The sequence below is a fragment of the Apus apus genome, chromosome 3 (genome assembly GCF_020740795.1).
Source record: "Apus apus isolate bApuApu2 chromosome 3, bApuApu2.pri.cur, whole genome shotgun sequence".
In the NCBI taxonomy this organism is placed as follows: Eukaryota; Metazoa; Chordata; class Aves; order Apodiformes; family Apodidae; genus Apus; species Apus apus.
This window is the reverse complement of record NC_067284.1, coordinates 104,569,234-104,588,147: the sequence shown is the minus strand read 5'-3', so window position 1 is coordinate 104,588,147 and position 18,914 is coordinate 104,569,234. Positions and strand designations below refer to the sequence as shown.

The 18,914-nt window shown below is 57.9% G+C and overlaps 1 protein-coding gene across 2 annotated transcripts; it reads right to left on the bottom strand.

Moving 5' to 3' along the window:
- Window positions 1-543: 543 nt before the first annotated feature.
- ADCY3 (adenylate cyclase 3) lies at window positions 544-16,105 on the bottom strand. 2 transcript variants are annotated; one of them, XM_051615138.1, is made up of 20 exons: window positions 14,904-16,105; window positions 10,042-10,191; window positions 7,552-7,682; window positions 7,178-7,289; window positions 6,727-6,854; window positions 5,827-5,985; window positions 5,581-5,743; window positions 5,343-5,501; window positions 5,095-5,237; window positions 4,857-5,018; window positions 4,677-4,764; window positions 4,453-4,569; window positions 3,956-4,215; window positions 3,788-3,869; window positions 3,197-3,355; window positions 2,787-2,933; window positions 2,543-2,656; window positions 2,345-2,471; window positions 1,974-2,098; window positions 544-1,665 (listed from the first exon to the last, which is right to left on the bottom strand). In XM_051615138.1, the coding sequence occupies exons 1-20, from the start codon at window positions 15,576-15,578 to the stop codon at window positions 1,483-1,485; spliced, it is 3,384 nt and encodes a 1,127-aa protein (XP_051471098.1). In that variant the 5' UTR covers window positions 15,579-16,105; the 3' UTR covers window positions 544-1,482. The 2 variants fall into 2 exon arrangements, with proteins under 2 accessions (XP_051471098.1, XP_051471099.1); XM_051615139.1 differs by having other exon boundaries at window positions 7,178-7,238.
- Window positions 16,106-18,914: the final 2,809 nt, after the last annotated feature.

Genomic DNA, 18,914 nt, shown 5'->3' with positions numbered 1-18,914 from the left:
ATACTGGGAACAATTTCTGGAAATGGTTGCCAGGCCCTGGCCCAGGCTGCCCAGGGCAGGGGTGGAGTCCCCATCCCTGGAGGGATTTCCAAGTTGTGTAGCTGTGGTGCTTAAGGACATGGTTTAGTGGTGGCCTTGGCAGTGCTGGGTTAGTGGTTGGACTGGATGATCTTAGAGGTCTTTTCCAAACTAAATGATTCTCCAAGTTCTTTCACACCTCTGGACTTGTCTACCACAGTCCAAACACCCTCCCTGGGCTGTGTTTGGCAGGTTGGGTCCAGATGCAGGTTTCTCCCCCTCCCCAGCATCACTCCAGATCCCCGTGGGTGCTTCTTGCACCCACAGCCAGGCCCTGTGAATGCAGGGATGGAGCAGGGCCGGTGATGGGTCTGGATTTTATTTCCTTTTGCTTCATAGATTGGGAATTAAACTCACATTGTTTTGTATCTCTGTTCCTGGTGGTTTGGTTCTCAGCTGAGCCCCAAGGGAGAGGAGCAAACACTAGCAATGGGAGGTGCTTGACCCTTTGGGGACCCCTCCAAAACCCCTAGTAATGGTGATCAAACCCCTCTCAACATACCCCTGACCCTCAGAACAAAGCAGGCACATAAACAGGCTTTGAAATTTAACTGCTTCTATTCAAGAAACTAGCGGTGTAATTACACTCTGCGGGTGCCTCCTTCCTCCCCCCAGCCCTGGCAGCATTGGGTCCCCTCCTTGGCCAGTCCCTGGTCCTCTCTTCCATCAAGTGACAGCAAAGTGACAGCAGCCGACAGCAGCGTCCAGGTGAGTCCCCGCGGCAGAGAGGGAATGGGCACAGTTAAAAATATAAATGTCGATCTGTACTCTTATATATATATTTCTATATCTGAAATACACGATATTGGCTCCTTTCGTTCTCCTTCCCCCAGTCACAGGTGGCCCTGCACTCTGCATCTCCCCCATCTCCTCTAACTACAGTGGTTTGTGACAAGGACCAGCTTGATATGACCTAATGGCAAACCCGGACGCTCCCGGGTTGTAGCCACCGCTCCCGGCATGCAGGAGAGACGTGATGTCCTCCCATCCAGCCCTGAGTTTGGATCTCCTTGTGCCGGGGCCCGGCGATGCTACTTTAATGTCACTGTGGTCCCCTGATGACATGGCCACCTGACCAGTGAAGCCCAGAAGATCTGGAAAAGGCAGCGTGTGTGTCCCTGGTCCCGTGCCCACCAGGGGCTGCAAGCCTGTGCGCGCTTGCACGCGAGCATGAACGGCCAGAGGAGCCTGGCCCTGTGTCTCCCTCCTGCTCAGCCATGGGCACGATGGAGCAAACCCCCCGCACCAGAGACCTCCGCCGGGGGCTTGGAAAGGGGCGTACGAAGGGGGCTGGGTGTTTCTTGAGTTTGGTTTCAGATCCAGACAGCAGTGGGATGGACGTCCCTGGGTGTCCCCCTTGCCGCCCCGTGGCGGTGGCTGTGGTGGTGGGCGGGCGCCGGACCCTCACGAGCTGTCCACCACCTGATGGGGCAGGGTGACGGAGGAGCCGTTGACAAAGGAGCCCTGCTTCTCCCGGCCCTTGAGGAAGAAGGTCAGCAGCTCCCCTTTGCCCTTGACGTAGATGGCTCCCCGGCGCACGAAGCGGAAGCCGTACTCCTTCAGGATGAGGTGGGTCTCCTCCACCACCTGCGGGGACAAGCAGATCTGGTGGAAGCCTGGGGTCTGGTCCTTGCCTGGTATATGATAGGTGGAGCAGGGACCCCCATGTGCTGTTCAAACAGGCCTACCCACCAGCCTGGGTCCCACCCCAACGTCTTGGGGTGCCCTTTGAGCATCCCATTGCCCCATTCCCAGCTTGGAGAAGTCCCTCAGCCAACCCCAACCCTCCTATGTGCTCCTAACAGCACTTCCCCCACTCCTGCCCAAAGCTTGGGGTGTTTTGAGGGCTGCAGCCCACCATGGCTTGCCCGTTTGTCCCACTCTGGTCGCCACACCTGTATGTTTCCCATCACACCAGTGGACTCCATCCTGCTGGCCACGTTCACCGTGTTGCCCCAGATGTCGTAGTGAGGCTTGCGGGCACCGATGACACCCGCCAGCACAGCCCCCTTGTTCATTCCTGTAGAAGATGAGGAACAGACATCATCTCCATGCATGGTGGCATGGACAGGACATCCCAATCTACTGGACAGTCTGTCCCAGGGGCTATGTCAGCTATGTCAGCCCTATGTCAGGGCTATGAGGTCCCCTCAGCCCTGCTGCCTTCAGCTGCTGAACTACAGCTGCTGCCCAGTGTCCCACTGCTGACAGGTAAGGAGGGACAGGGGACTCGGGGGCAGACCCTGCCCCACCCTCTAGGACTTGCCTATGCGGAGCATGAAGTTGTTGAAGGACTGGTAGTTGATGTTCATCAGTGTCACCTTCATGGCTAAGGCAAAGTCGGCCAGGTCGGCCAAGTGCTGCCAGCGCTCCTTGTCCGAGAGGGTCTCCTTCTGCAAGGGCAGCATGGGTCAGGCCTGCCCACCCCTTGCCTGCTGTTCCCTGACCACTGGGACCCCCTCACCTTGGTGCTGTAGCCATTGGCATTGACATCAGGGGTCACTCCAGAAGCGGCCATGTAGGTGCTGCCAATGGTTTTGATTTTGGTAATGCACCGGAATTGGGGTTCATCCAGGAGCTGAGTCATGGAGATAAGACCCTCAGGCACCCTGGGGCCATGGCAGGTCCTTCTACCCCCAGATGAGGCAGGAAGGGAAGGTCTGGCCAAGCCCCACGCCAGCCTTGTCGCTGGCTCCATCTTGACTCACCGCATCGAAGTCAGAGATGATCTCGTTGAGAAACCGCAGGCACTCGATGCCCCCGTTGTTGATGCTCTCCTCGGTGTAGAAATCAGCAAAGTTGGGGAGGGAGGCAAACATGACACCGATCTCATCATAGGACTGGCTGTACAGCTCCTTGGGAGGAGACGAGACAGTGGCTGTGAGCCAGGGACATGTCCATGCACCACCAGCAAATGCAAACCCTCCATGAAGCCATCTTCCCTTGACAAGTGAAAACATGAGGGTGCTCTGCAACCTCACCTTGCACAGCCAAGGCATCATCTTCTTCATTCAAGCAAAGACACTCAGCCAGAGCCTATGGCAAAGCCTGTGTAACTGGAGCCCACCCGCTGCCTCTCCAAAATGGGGGCAAATCCCCCCTCCTGGGTGTCCCTCACCTCATCCCGCTTCTTGGAGCCCAGGAAGTGCCGGGCCACGTGCTCAGGCAGCATGTTGGTGACCAGGGCCTCATTCCAGCGCCGCATCTCATAGACCCGCTCCTTCTGGTCATGGACATCAATCTTCCAGAGGAAGAGGGTCCTGGCCAGCTTCTCCACCTGTGGGTGCGGGGGATATGGCTGTGTCCTTGGTTCCCACCCACCAATGGATCCCCTCCAGCAGTGAGAGCATCCTGGCCACTGTGGGGCCTGTCTGGGCTTGGGGACAGCCTGGAGAGGGGCTCTGGGACAAGGTGAAGTTCTAAATGGGGACATAAGCCTTGCTCCAAGGTGCAAACAGGACCCTCATGGGGCAGACAGAGACCTTAGGGACACCATCTTGCTTCCCACTCCTAACCATGTGAGCAAGGCAGAGATGTTCTGATGAGGTCCTGGAGAACCCTTGTATGGAGAAGAGCTAGAGATGCTGTTCGCAGCAGAGGAAAAAATCCTGCTGCCTTGGAGCTTGCAAGAAACAAGGGCAGCAGCTGAGGGTGAAGATGCAGAGAGGAGAGGGGAACTTCTTGGGGCGTGTGTGGGTCAGTCACTCACGTGGCGAGAGAAGTAGTAGAAGCTGAGCATCACGATGAAGATCATGGCCGTCATGGAGTACTTGGAGGGCACCAGCGAGGACCTACCGGCAGAGGTGGCGAGGGGTGGGTGGGTGGTGGGCACAGCGCTGCCCCCCACCTCCCTGCCCCCCGCCCCGTCCCCCCTTACATGCTTTGCTGGCCGCGGCGGCGGTCGTACTGGTCAAAGATGTGCTCCCAGGCATAGATGTTGACGGTGCCAGTGGCCCCAGTGATCAGCACCATGAGGGTCAGCTTGACCATGTGGCTGACCTGCACCAGCATGATGGTGGCCACCAAGGCCAGCAGGGCGATGTAGCTGTAGTACTTGGGCTGCTCCCCGCAGCCACCTGGCTGCGGGGGCCCCGCCGTCCCATTTCCCAGCCCACCGTGATCCTGCCAGCAGCTGAGCTGAGGGTAGGAGGGCACAGTGAGGATGGGGACACAGGGACAGGGTGTCCCCTTCCCCAAGGCAGGGTGCTCTCTAGAGCAGGAGGACACGTGACCTCAAACCCCTCCCTCTGCAGTGCAGACTTGCTAATTGATTTAACGATCAGCCATGCACAGGGCCACGCACAATTACGGGCTGTCTGGATGGAGAGGGTCAGAGAAGGTTCAGCCCTACAGGCACCCAGGCTGGTGGCTCACCATGTCTACAATGTCAGCCATGGTGACGATGAAGATGGCAGCCATGGCCCAGGTGTTGCGTGCCCAGCGGGTCCTGTCAATCCAGGTGGAAAAGGCCACGAGCTTTTTGGGGAAGACCTGCGGGGAGATGAAGGGAGAGAAGGGTTCGTCCAGGCAGGACACAATGATGGGAGGGACATCCTGCTGTGCCGTCACCATGAGTGGTGAGCCCATCTCCCTCTCACCCGGGGGAAGATGGCAGCCAACGAGCAGAGGGTGAGGATGAGGAGCAAGATCTCTCCCACCACAAAGGTCACGTAGTTGGCCACCAACCTGCCAAAATGACCAAGGGGAGACAGGCTTGAAGAGTGGTGGAGCCAAGTGCAGCTTGGGGGCCACCTGTCCACACCACCTCCCTGACATACCAGGGGTCGATTAAGACCTCCACCAAGGCAGTGAAGAAGAGGATGACACAGGAGCAGCTGAAGGCGGCCCCGCTCTGCTTCTCCTTCTCTACCGAGTAGCGCGTCTCCATCTCAGGGTCGATGAAGCGCATGGAGAGCCGGAAGGTGCTCTTCCCCTTCAGCCTGCGGGTGACACCGCCCATCACCACCCAGTGGCACCAGGGCACCTGCTGAGCCACGCCCGGCCGGGGTGACTCACGCCTGGATGGACTCGCGTTCCAGCAAAGCTTCGTTGAGCAGCTTGTTGAGCTCCTGCTCGTTCTGGGAGGCGTCGACCACCCGCTCGGCCAGGTCCCGCAGCCGCAGCCGCCGCCGAGGGTTGGGGAAGGAGGGGTTCACCGCCTGCGCCGGCACAGCCCGGGCATCAGCAAGACCACGTTGGGTGTTCAGCCACCCTGGCGTGGCTACCTGCAGCCCCCAAAAGCAGGCAAGATGCACGGGCTGTACCTCTCCATCCTCCTCCCCGTTCTCCAGGGTGCCCCTCACCCTGGCCTCAGGCTCCTCGGGGTCCTCAGGGCTGGTGCAGGCCAGGCTGAGGCTGCCATTGCGCTCCTTGGTGTTGACCAGCGGTGGGGAACCACCATGGGATGAGGTCAGCGACAGCTTCTGCAAAATGGGAGGTGGTGGTGGGTTGCAGTGAAGTGTCCCCACCACCCTGGCTCACAGGGGCACCCCCTCCACTCACCACCCCGTTGATGCCATTGCGCAGGGGCTGCTTGGGGACCACGACGAGGTAGGTGACGATGCCTTTCTCCTTCAGGTACTCACAGCGTGAGCCACCTTCCCCCGGCTCCACCTCGAACTCACCCTTCAGGCAATCCATGGTGCTCTGCGAGATGTGCACCCGCCTGCCAGCGCCGGGCACCAGCGTCACCCTTGGGAGCAGGACACCTCGTTCCCACCCCCCGCCTTCCCCCCCGGGGATGCTCACCCAGGGATGCCACCTGCCTCCATCTTGTTGGCCACGGTGACGTCGGTGGACCAGACGTCGTACTGCCAGCGCTTCTGGCCCAGCACACCCCCCAGCACTGTCCCACTGTGCACCCCCACCCGCATGTCCACCGCCGTCTTGGTCTTTTCCCGCACATACCTGGGGGGGAAAAACACGGGTGATGCATGGATGAGAATAGAATCATAGAATGGTTTTTGTTGGAAAAGACCTTTAAGATCCTCAAGTCCAACCATTACCCCAGCCCTGCCAAGGCCACCACTAAACCATGTCCCTCAGCACCACAGCTACACAGCTTTGAAATCCCTCCAGGGATGGGGACTCCACCCCTGCCCTGGGCAGCCTGGGCCAGGGCCTGACAACCCTTTCCAGGAATAAATTGCTCCCAACATCCAATCTAAACCTCCCCTGGCACAACTTGAGGCCGTTTCCTCTTGTCCTATAGCTTGCTCCTTGGGTGAAGAGATTGACCCCCCCTGCTCCAGTCTCCTTTCAGGCAGCTGTAGAGAGCTGTTTCTTTGGCTTTGGATCAGCTGCTTACAGCATTTGCATCCCAGAGAAGAAACAAAACCTGTGAAAGCCACTGGTGCACCAGGATTTCTCCTGTCCATGTCCCTCTGGATGCTTCCCGCTCAGCTTGGTGTCATCTACAAACCCACTGAGGGTGCACTCAGTCTCCTCATCCAGATCATTGATAAAGGTGTTAATGAGAACTGGCCCCAGAGGGGGCTGACATCCTCCCAACCCATCCCCATCCCAACCCCTCACCATTAATTACCACCCCTCCATCTTTTAACCTTTTTGCTGGACTCCAAAGCCCCCAGGGTGCACCCCAGCCCACCATGACCCCTGCTCCCCCTTCCCTGTGGAGCAAGGTCTTACGAAATGGCCTCCACCATGGCCAGCCCCATCATGATGGAGCAGACAGCATGGTCCTCCCGGTACTCGGGCAGCCCGCAGATGCAGTAGTAGCAGTCGCCCAAGATCTTGATCCGCAGCTGATGATATTTCTGGGGACAGGGTGGGAGGACATGGTGTCAATCCCCCTCCCCCACCATCAACTGGGATTCCCCCCCATTCCTCATCCCTCTTCCAGCCTGACCCTGACCCAAGCAGAGCTCTCGCGTGCCTGGCAGGGACACAAATAATTGGATTTTCCATTCCCACCCTCCCTTCCCAGCTCTATTTTTGCAGAGCTGGGCGTGTCCTGCATCCCGGAGCAATCTTGTTTTAACCTCCTCATCCCCATCCCAGGATGCAGCTTTTTTTGGAGGGAGAGGGATGATGGCTGAGACCTGCCCCGCTCGCTACAATCCAGGCGGGGGTTACTCACGGCTGCCAGCTTGTCAAAGCGGGCGAAGAGCTCGTTGAGGAGCTTCACCAGCTCCTGGGCACTGCAGGAGGAGGAGAGCTGGGTGAAGCCCACAATGTCGGCGAAGAGGATGCTGCAGGGAGCAACAGCAAGTGGCTCAGCCCTGCCATGTTCCCTCTCATGTCCCCCCTCCCCTGCTCTCTGCTATTCTGGGACACAACTTCAAATGGTGCTTTGCAAACCATGGCTGGAGCAAAAAATGGCTCCAAGGCGTGGTCTGGTTGGTGGCCCTCTCCCGTGACCCTTTACTTTAGCTGCAAACCACCCAATATCCCTTCTCTAACCTCTAAAATACACATTTTTTGCCAAAAAAGTGGAGGTTTTTCCCACCCTACCTGACGTTCTCATGGCGGTACATGTACATGGTGTTGAACTGCTGCATCTCCTTCTGGCTCGGGTCCTTCTTCATGTCCTTCAGCATCTCATCAGCCACATGCTTGGGCAGGATGGAGAGCATCAGCCGCTCCTGTGACGGGGCAGGGAAGGGACTCGCAGCCGAGCCCGTGCCACGCGCAGCACCACACGGGGCAAATCCATGGGGACACCCATGGTGCCAGTGCACGGTGCAAATGCACGGACTAAATGCAGGGTGCAAAGGCACAGTCTAAGCGCACAGTGGAAATACACTGCGAAAACACGTGGTGTTAACACGGTGCAAGATGACAGTGTGTGCATCCCCCTGTCCCTCTCCATGGTGACAGAGACCATCAGAGTGACACTCCCAAGCTCCTGGGCCCTTGCTGCTGGAGCTGGCCATCCCCAAAGGATCCCAGGGCCCAGCCAGATCTTCAGCCCATGGGGAAGGAACATGTGGATGAAGCCATGGGTGAAACAGGAGTTTTTCCTCCGGGCAAGGAGACTAAGCAGGGTGTCCCAGGCACTCCGGGGAGCTGGGAGCCAACATCCTGACTCCAAATCTGCACCCATGGGTGACGCGTCCCCCTTGTGATGTTCTGCCAGGGATTCCACCCACTGCTTTTATCATTTTCCTCCCTGTTTTACAAGTTTTCATCAATTTTTTTATTTTTTTTTACAAGTAGGAATAAATCCCAGCCAGGGGAGGAAGGGAAGGTAACAGTTTTGGGGCACTGCAGACACCAGTCTCTGTGTCCCTCGAGCTGTGGGAAGGAGGGACAATCACACACACTTAGAAGCTTGTGCATCCCAGCTCTCTTCTGCAGCAGAGATACAGAGCCCAGCCCCTCCCAGGGAGCTTGGGAATTAAAATACATTGGGTTGGCCAAAGTTTTATCAGCCCAAATAAACCTGGGACATACTGCTGGGCACGACCTCAGGGGCTGCACCAATGTCCTCCAAGGTCCCTGCCAACTGCCCCAGGATGCCCTGCCCCAGGGAGGAGTCAGACCTGGGTGTATGGACCTGGGTTAAACCACACCAGGGAGGATTTATCAATTTAAAAATGTGGTGGTTGCCCCACACCCACATGCAGGACTGGACTGAAGTCCCCTAGGAGGATCAAGTCCACCTGGGGACACCGTACCCATTGCTAGCCTTGCTGGCCCTGCAGCCCTGGAGCTGGAGGAGGAACAAATCTGCCCGGCTGCACGTGGGGATTTGCATGAAATGTAAGTAACTCGGTTCATTAAGTGGCTTTTCCCCCGGGATGGGGGGGTTCTCCGTGCAGCCACGGAGGGACCGTTGCCGGAGGAACGGCACCGTGTCCCTGTCCCCATCCTCAGGGGCTGCTGGTGGGGAAGTGTGGGGAACTCCCTGGCCCCTCTGCTCCCATTCACCTCCAGTTCAGCCACTGCAGATGGGCTGGAGGGAGGAGGGATGGATCCAGCTGCCATCATCGCTCCCTGCCCTGCTGCCCCCTGTTCCCTCAGCCACTCAGCCACAAGCCAGCAGCTTTTCCTGCAAGATCACCAGCTATTTTTAGCTCAATTCTCTAAGGAAACAGAGCTCATGTGATAATAATCCCCCTGTCCCTTCCTGTACCCCTCGGAAGCTGCCAGCCAGGGCCTCCAAGGCACTTGCACTCAGAGCATCCCCCAGGCCCAGGATTTACCCCCATCACCTCCACTCTGCTCCTAACCAGGGCATCACAGCATCCACCCATAGCAAAGATGATGCTGGTGCTGTTGACCCAGCAGAGGTCACATATCTCTTGTTGCCATTGGGAGCAACTCAACCAGCTAAGAGATGGGAGATGGGGACAGAGGCCCCAGATAAGGCATTAAAATCAGCCCAGCTCCTCAGCAGGGCGTGGCTTTGGAGTGCTCACCCATTGCTCCTTGTGCCAGGCCACTATGGTGTGATGCCAGCACAGTCCTGTGCAGGGGACTCCACCACAGAGGGCAACACTCATGGGATGAGGGACTGTGTCTGGGGATGGGGACCTGCTGCGTGGCCATGCATGGGGATAGGAATTGCTGCATGGCTGTGGCTGGGGACCTGCCATGTGGCTGTGCATGGTGACAGGGACCTGCCACGTGGCTTTACCCAGAGATCTGCTTCATGGCCATGCACAGGGATGGGGATCTGCCATGTGGCTGCTCCCGGGGACCTGCCGCATGGCTGTGTCAGGGGTGGGGACAACCTGGGGGTGGCCACGGCAGGAGCTGGGAGGCCCTGTCCTAGTCACACAGAGTCCCCAAATTGCTCACACAGTGCAAAGCTGCACACGCATTTCCCGCCTTGGGTCCTCCTGTCCCCATCGCCACCCACCACAGTCCCTCCTGGCTGGACAGGGTGCAGGCTGTGGGATCCTTATCCATGTCCCAAAGCCACAACTGGTATCCCTCACTGTCCCCTGCCGTGTCTCCACACTCTCCACTGCCCCCTTGCCCAGCCATGGCTGTTACCTGCTGCTGGCTCTGCTCCTCCAGGTTGAGCTTGACCTCCAGGGACTGGCGCGCTTCCAGGAAGGCTTTGCGGTGCTTGCGGTCGGCCATGTAGTAGGACATGGTGCCCACCGTGATGGCACAAAGGTAGATGGCAACATTGCACAGGATCTTTGGGGACAAAAGAAAAAAAAAATAGACAGCAGTGAGTGGAGCCACGGAGAAGTCAGCGTGTGCCCCAGGGACTTGTCACCGAAGTCCCTGTTTGAGCAGCAGATCCCCATCGGTGAGAGTGGAAAAAAATTCAAATGTTGGAGGAGGACATAGAATAGACCCTGGGGAAAAGCCACTGAACCACGGCCTCTGCTAACTGCTGGGGGGGCATAGAGGGGACCATCAAGGTGGCTCTGCAGGAGGGCTCCAGCCGAGGATCACACTCTCAGCATCCCAGGAGGCCTCATGGTCCCCACAGGCTGACTTGGCGTCATTAAAACTTGTAGAGATGTTTTGGAAAAAGGCAGGAGGTGGCGGGGGGAGGGAGTTGGGGCAGCCCCAAGGGACAGTGCTGCTGGAGGCCAGTGGCTCTTGGCAGCTCATGTGCCATCCAGTCTCCTGTCCCTGCCATGGGAATTGCACCCCTTTGTCATAAAAACTCAGCCAAACCCTAAAATCCCGGATTTACTCCTCCTCCTGCCCCTCTGTATCCCTGGCAACAGCTAAAAACATAGGTGTGAGCCTGCAGCACCTGAGATGAAGGCCCCAGAGTGTCACTGGCTGAGACAACCCACCCCATTTTCTTGGAGATTTCAAGGGATCACCATATGGAGGCTTGTGATGGGACCTCATAGGGGCCCATGAAGATGCTGTGAGGGCTGGAGCAGCTCTGCTCTGTAGACAGGCTGAGAGAGTTGGGGTTGTTGAGCCTGGAGAAGAGAAGGCTCTGGGGAGACCTTAGAGCACCTTCCAGTGCCTGAAGGGGCTACAGGAAAGCTGGGGAGGGGCTTTTGACAAGACCATGGAGTGATGGGATGAGGGGAAATGGTTTCAAGCTGCAAGAGGGGAGATTGAGATGAGATCTGAGGAAGAAATTCTTTGCTGTGAGGGTGGTGAGACACTGGCCCAGGTTGCCCAGAGCAGCTGTGGCTGCTACATCCCTGGAAGTGTTGAAGGCCAGTTTGGATGGGGCTTGAAGCAACTTGGTCTGGTGGGACATGTCCCTGCCCATGGAAAGGAGGTTTAAACTAGATGGTCTTTAAGGTCCTTTCCTACCCAAATCAATCTGGGATTCCATGATTCTATGACCTGTTCCATCCCTGGGTTGGATCCTGTCTCCATGGGCTGGACCTGTCACATGCCACAGGTTGGACCCCATGTCCCCACAGCCTGGGAAGGGTTGGAGCAGGTTTGTGGATGGAAACAAAAAATCCTTCTTGGAAAATATGACTGGTGGTGGATAGCTGAATAATTTGGTTTGTTTAGTCTAGAAAGGGAACGAGCAAAGTGGAAGATGTGATAATGGGCTCTGGCTATGCTGAAGGGTGACGGGGACACAGAGACGTCCTCCCACCCCTATGGGTGTCACAGCCAGTGTGGAGGAGGCAGGGGCAAGAGCATGGAGCCATTCCCAGGGTCGTGTCCACCAGGGATGTGCTGCCACACTCTCGGCATCTTTCTCCCGATCCCCAGCTCTCTGGTACTGACCTTGTCCTGTCTCTGATCCCTGTATCCTATAGACCAGCTCGGTCAGAGGAAAGCTCTAATGTCACCCCAGTCCCAGGGTGTCCCTATCCTTGGAAGTTTTACCACCTGATAGCATTGAGCCCTGAACAGCCTGGTCTCATCACATGGTGACAGGGAAAAGCTGCCAACCCTCCATACAGAGGGAAACTGAGGCACAGATGAAAAAGTCTGACGTGGCACCGTGCTGGGGGTGAGAAAATAATTTGCAGCAAGGAAGCTGGTTTTTGGGGTGGGACATGAGGAGCAGAAGAGAGTGCCTGGGACGTCCAGTTGATGTCCCAGGGGTGGATCCTGCCCAAGGTCCCACTGCTACCGCTGGGGGATTCCAGGGAAGCCCCCAGGCCCATAGCATGGCAGATGGTGAGTGAGGAGCCGTCTGGAGGTGGGCACGGAGAAGAAACCCCCAAAAACAAGCAGCTACTTGCTGTTTTTAACTAGCCTCTTGGGTTGCTATGACAACGGGCCACTCTACCAGGGCTGGATGGGGATGGCACAGCTTGGCACAGCTCAGCGCACCAGAGCCACCCAAAACCCTGGAGCTGCATGGCACAGCCCCGTCCCACGCCGAGCATCTCCCAGCTGCATCCTGCAGCCCTGCAATGGCTGCTCAGCCCCAATCCCCCTGCCAGCATGTGCCCATGTTGCAAAAACACCTCCCAGCATTCCTACCACTGGGAAAACTCTGACACCAAGGAGACCCCACTCCTGGCACAGGTGCCAGTTATTATTTCTGCTCAATAATTTGGGGGCAGGGAGAGGAAGACACGTGCAGGAGCACGCATGGCTGGTGGAACGAGCCTCATCCCTCCTTCCCCATCCACATCCTGCAGGAAAAGTAGCAGTGGAATGCACCGGGGCCACCCAAACTGGGACCAAGAGGATGTTTCGCAGCTGGTTCACACACGACTGCAGCAGATCCAGCCTCATACACTGCTGAACCCCAACTCCCAGCCACAATTCCAGCCTTGGGGCTCCTCCTCCGTGGCCGGCAGCGGGGCAGAAGCATCAACCCATGGCCCCCCCGGGCTGCGCTGGCCTGGCTCAAGCAACATCCTCCAGTCTCTCCTATTAATAGCAGCGCCCTGTGGGAGCCGCGCCACCGGCTACAATAACAATCATAATCATAAAGCATCTGATGTTTATTTCTGGACGCAATGTTCCCCCTTCGGAGGCAGGCAGAGGCTCAGGCATGCCGCGTTGCCAAGGTTTTACCGGCCCCGGACTCTCCGTGCCACGGCAATGATTAACGCGGCAGCACCCACCTGGTGCCGGCCGGGGGGGATGCCCCGTGGCCCCTCATGAGCCTCCCACATCCCAGGGCTGGTGGCAGGGAGAGCTTGCATAGAATCACAGAATCATTTGCTTGGAAAAGACCTTTAAGATCCCCAAGTCCAACTGTTAACCCAGCACTGCCAAGGCCACCACTAAACCATGTCCCTCAGCACCACAGCTACACAGCTTTGAAATCCCTCCAGGGATGGGGACTCCACCACTGCCCTGGGAACAATTCCTGGGTCAGGGCCTGATATCCCTTGCCAGGAAGAATTTGTTCCCAATATCCGATCTAAACCTCCCCTGGCACAACTTGAGGCCATTTCCTCTTGTCCGATTGCATGTTCCTTGGGAGAACAGACCAGCCCCCCACCTTGCTCCATCCTCCTTTCAGCTAGTTGTAGAGAGCTGTTTCCTTGGCTTTGGATCAGCCACTCACAGTGCTTGCATCCCAGAGAAGAAACAAAACCTGGGAAAGACGCTAGTCCCACCAGCATGATGCCTCCAGCTGGGCATCACCAGAGGGCACCCGTGCCACTGCCGCAGCACCCATCCCAGCACAATATGGAAACTGTGCCCACAAAGTGGTTTTCTTTGCAAAACCCTGTGTGACACCAGGAGATGTCCCATGCCAAGGGACCAGCCCTAAAACACAACCCCAGAGACTGGGGAAAAACACCATCCTTGGGTTTTTTAGAGAACAGGCTCCATTTCCCAAACTTCCAGTGTGACCACAGACTCAACATTCCCAAATCCTCCCAAAAAGCAAATAAATATCCCCCTCTCCCTTCCTTTGTATGCTGGAAGCAGATGGGAGGTCTCCCAGGACCTGACTCAAAGCATCCCAAATCCCTGTAGCAACCTCTCATGGAGCCCACACCACTATGGGGCAGAGCAGATGCTTCCAGCAGGATTTTCCCCACTGCCATCAGCACACAAGTTTCCAGCTCTGGCTTTTTTTTCCAACCTCCCTCACTCCCCTCCCCAGCCATGGAATGGCTCCCGAGATCACTGGGTGTGTGGCCAGCCGGTGGGGACATCCCCAGGAGGAAAGGGACTTGGCCAAGCCATGAAAACCACTCATTTAGGGAATAAAAACAGACCCCAGCTGCTCCAGGTGGGTATCTCTCGGGAAATATCGAGAACCTGATGGGGCAGGGACCACTCTTTCCCCCAGCTGACACCCCACATCTCCTCCTTTGCTGCATGCTTAAATGGGTGGCCTGTCCTTAGGCCCACGCTAGAGCTCGGGGACTCTGCTTCTCCAGCTTTGTGGGTGCAGAAAATCACCCCAAAGCATCCCCAGGCATAAGGCTGGGTGATGGGCATCGCCCCAGGACTGAGCTGGGGCTGAGTGGCTGCCTGGCTCCTTCCTCCTGGGAAAGCTCCGGAGGCTGTTTGTGAGCCCGGAAGCTGAGCTCCTGCCACGTTTCTGCTAAAAATGGCCATTTTTGGCCATATTCTGCAATTCAAAGGGAAATTGGCACAAGCAAGGCCACTAGGCAGGGTGGACGGGAAAGGCCTCAGTCCACTGTGACTCAGTTTCCCCAGCAGCCCCTGTGTCCACGCACCCCACATGGCTCCTGGGGATGGATCCATGCTTGTGGGGCCAGGTCTGAGGCCCTGTGTGTCCCAGCACCCCACCCGTGTCCATCCCCAGGTATGTTTGGGCGACCCCCTTGCTCCCCGCAAACACTACCATCACCTCTCAGAGTCCGGATCAAACCTGGCTTTAGGATCAGGGTGCAGGGATGGGAACGGACCTGACGGCAACTCATGGAAACACCAAACGGGGATGATTTGCCTGTCACCCCCCACCACCACCACCCTCCCGGGGGGGACCCCGTGTCCCACTCACTTGGCCCCATTACCTGTCTCAGCAAGGTGCCCTCATCCAGGGCGTCCTGCCGCTGCTGGGCGACGGTGACGCCCAGCACCAGGGTGTGCACGCTGCAGGAGACGGCGGTGATGAGCACGATGGGCGCCAAGCGCAGCGGCAGCGTGATGAAGAAGGAGAAGACGAAGAACGCTTGCCAGCCCACCGTGTCGCTGGCCTCGGGCGCGCGGGAGAAGTTGAGTCCCAGGTAGCAGAAGATCTGGGCCAAGATGAGGACCCAGAGGACGTAGGGCAGGAACCTGCGGGCCACCCGCTCAGGGAGCAGCCTGTACTTGCAGAAGATGAAGAGCAACACGTGGGCGACCAAACCGGCCGCCGCTGCCAGCGCCGGGGCCAGCTTGTCGGCGGCGTAGACCACGGCGCACATGACGAGGACGTAGCAGTCGAAGAGGGCGGCGAAGACCACCAAGACCAGGAGGGTCTCGTGGCGCTGGCGACGGAAATAGGTCTGGTAGAGGTTCTCCAGGGACTCGGGCGCGAAGGTGAGGCGCATGAAGCGGGGCAGGCAGAGGCAGGGGCCCGAGCTGCGCACCGTCACCTCGTGGGTCCTCCCCACGCCGTGCTCGGGGTCCGAGGGCAAGCTCACCGAGTAGTCGGCAGAGTACTCGGCCGAGCACTCGGGCTCGGAAAAAGCCCTGTTCCTGGGCATGGTGGCACCTCCTCCTGCTCCGATCCCAGAGAAATGCTACCGTGTGTGTGCGTGCCCCCTCCCCGGTGCTCACCGGGCCATCGCCCGAGGCATCCCCGCCTGGCCGCGAGGCCTTCCCTCTTCTCCTGCAGCCCGAAACCCGGGTCCCGCTGTCTGCCGGGGAGCAGCCGGAGGAGGGAGAGCGGGATAATTATAAATAAGGGAGGCCGGGAAGCGAGCCTGCCTCCCCAGCTCCCTGCCAGCTCTCTCCCCAGCCCTTGCGCACTGCCAGGTTGCCACCGAAGCGACGCGGAGCAAAAAAGATGTCGCGATGCCTCCCTGCCCCTCCTTCGGGGGCAGCCGGGCTTGGGGGGCGAGCCCCGCCGCTCCTCCTTGGTTTTACCCCTTTTCCCAGAAGCTTCGTTCCACGGGGATGGGTGGAGAAGGACCGAGGAGGGAAGCCCAACAGCCCAGGGAGGGAAGGCGCGGCCAGGAGCGATGTTCTTCGCTTCTCCCGGTGGCCACCAGCATCCTCCGCCGGCCCCCGCCGCCCGCCTCCCCGCTCCCCCCGCCGCCCCCGCCGGGCTCCGCGGGGCTGAGGCGGCGGCGGAGGCGGCTCCGGCCGCGGGGGCTCGGGGATGAGCGGAGGGGGATGAAGCGGGGAGCGGGCAGGGCTTCCCCGGGGCTGGGGGCGGGCACCCACCGCCAGCTGTGCCGGTACCGGGGCGTCCCGGTGCGTCCCCGCCTCCCGTAACCCTCTCGATGCCGGCGAGGATGGGGAAGGCGGGTCCTGGAGAAGTTGCTGCTTTCCTGCTCCTTACTCCATCCTCCTCGTTATCCCCTCCGCCGGCTCGCAGACCCCAGGGCTGCACCCCATGGGGACTCTTGAACCAAGTGGCCCCACTGGGTGACCGTTTACTGCATGGTAGAGGGAGGGGATTGTTCCCCTCTGCTCCACTCTGGTGAGAACCCCCCTGCAGAGCTGGGTCCCCAACACAAGAACGACACGAAACTGTTGAGGCTACAGGAAAGCTGGGGAGGGACTTTATACAAGGGCAGGGAGTGATGGGATGAGGGGGCACGGTTTCAAGCTGCAAGAGGGGAGATTGAGATGAGATCTGAGGAAGAAATTCTTTGCTGTGAGGGTGGTGAGACACTGGCCCAGGTTGCCCAGAGCAGCTGTGGCTGCCCCATCCCTGGCAGTGTTGAAGGCCAGGTTGGATGGGGCTTGGAGCAAGCTGGTCTAGTGGGAGGTGTCCCTGCCCATGGCTGGGGGTTGGGACTAGATGGTCTTTAAGGTCCCATCCAACTCAAACCAGTCTGGGGTTCTATAGGTGCCAGGGACACCAACCCCCAGGGGTAAGCAGAGCGCTGGGTCATGCACCCATAACCAGGCTGTCCTTTGCCCAGCTCCACTCACCTCATTGCCCTCTCTGGGGTCACAGCCACCATATCACAACCTCAGTGGAGAAACCCACAGCATCCCCACTGCACATCCCCCTTCACTTAAACCACCCAAATCACACCCAATCTCACTGATGCTCCCCTGAAACCTCTTCCCAAAGTTCACCCTCTTGTTTCAGCTGATGTCTGGTCCCATCTTCATAAAATCACAGTGATGGGGGTTGGAAGGGACCTCTGGAGATCGTCTAATCCAATCTCCTTGCCAAGCAGGTTCACCTAGAGCAGGTTGCACAGGTTGGCATCCAGGCTGGTTTTGAGTATCTCTAGAGAAGACCCCACAACCACACTGGGCAGCCTGTTCCAGTGCTCTATCACCCTCAAAGTCAAGTTTTTCCTCAATTTTTCCTCTTACACACCTTGATCTGGAAAACCAGCTGCAGATGTTCTGCATCAGCCCTGGACGACGCTGTGAGGAGCCCTCCCTGATACCCAGAACTAGCACACCCAGCCGCTGCATTGCTGGAGGCACCATGCTCCTGCGTGTCCTCACCCCAGCAGCTCTACCAGGAGGCCATCTTGGCTTCTTTACCATGGGAACTAATTGCTTCTGTGCAGTAATTAAGATCAAAACCATAGAATCATAGAATGGCAGGTTGGAAGGGAACTCGAGGATCATCTGGTCCAACCCTTCTAGGTAATACTATGGTTTATATGAGATGGCTCAGCACCCTGTCAAGCTGAGACTTAAAACTGTCCAGTGTGGGACAATCTACCACTTCCCTTGGGAGACTATTCCAATGTATGATTATCCTCATGGTGAAAAATGTACCTCGTGTCCAACTGGAATCTCCCCAGAAGCAACTGGTGCCCATTACCCCATGTCTTTTGCATGTGACTCCTTGTAAATAGGGAGTCTCCACCTTCTTGGTAGCCACCCTTTAAGAACATGGTAATAAGGTGTCCCCAAAGCCTTCTTTTCTCAAGGCTGAACAAACCCAGTTTACTCAGCCTCTCCTCATATGGCAGGTCCTCCATCCTCTCATCATCCTTGTGGCCCTTCTCTGGACCCTCTCTAGCCTGCCCACATCCTTTTTGTGGGGCAGGGACCAAAAATGAACACAATACTCCAGGTGTGGTCTGACAAGTGCTGAGCAGAGCGGGATGATGATTTCTTGATCTCTGCAGGTGATGCCCTTGTTGATGCACCAAGACCCTCCAGGTCCCTTTCCATAGGGCTGCTCTCCAGCCAGGGGATCCCAGTCTGAACTGCACTCCTGGGTTGTGTGTTCCCAGGTGCAAGACCTAACACTTCTCCCTTTGAGAAAAAATCAGAGCCCTAAAGCTTTTGTGTGTGCTTGGGGCAATTCCCATCCCACTGCAGGGGCTGGGCTGAACAGCCTTGTTCATGCTGTGGCCAACATGGGACAGGGACGAGCCCTGGCCACCTGCCCTGGGGAGTGCAGGCCAACCCATCCCAGATTGGCCACCCTGGAGGGGAAGGTCAACTGGTCTGAAGGCCAGCAAGGGGACTCAGCACTGAACCATGGGCCAGGATGGGTATAGCCTCATCTCAGGGGAGGGTTTGGTTGGTTCCTCAGGGCCCTGCTTGGTAATGTTCCAAGATGTATGAGCCTGGAGTGCCAGCAAGGAGCAGACAGCTGTTGGGCACAGGGCTAGACCAGAAATCCTTGTGTCCTCCCTGCCTGCCAGCTCCACAGAGTGCTGGGAGGCAGGCAGTGCAGCACCTCCAGGCACATCGAGGAAGGCTTCCTGTTCTTGAGAGCTCCAGAGGTGGCTCCTGGCTGGCTGTGTTTCTGGATGCTGGATGGAAAATCCTTTCATTCGGGGTTTGGATCCCAGCATCTTTGTCTCAGGACAGACATCCTGGATGGTAGGATCTGGAGTTTGGGGTTCTGATAGAGATGGCATGGAGGAAGCATATGACTGGGGCTG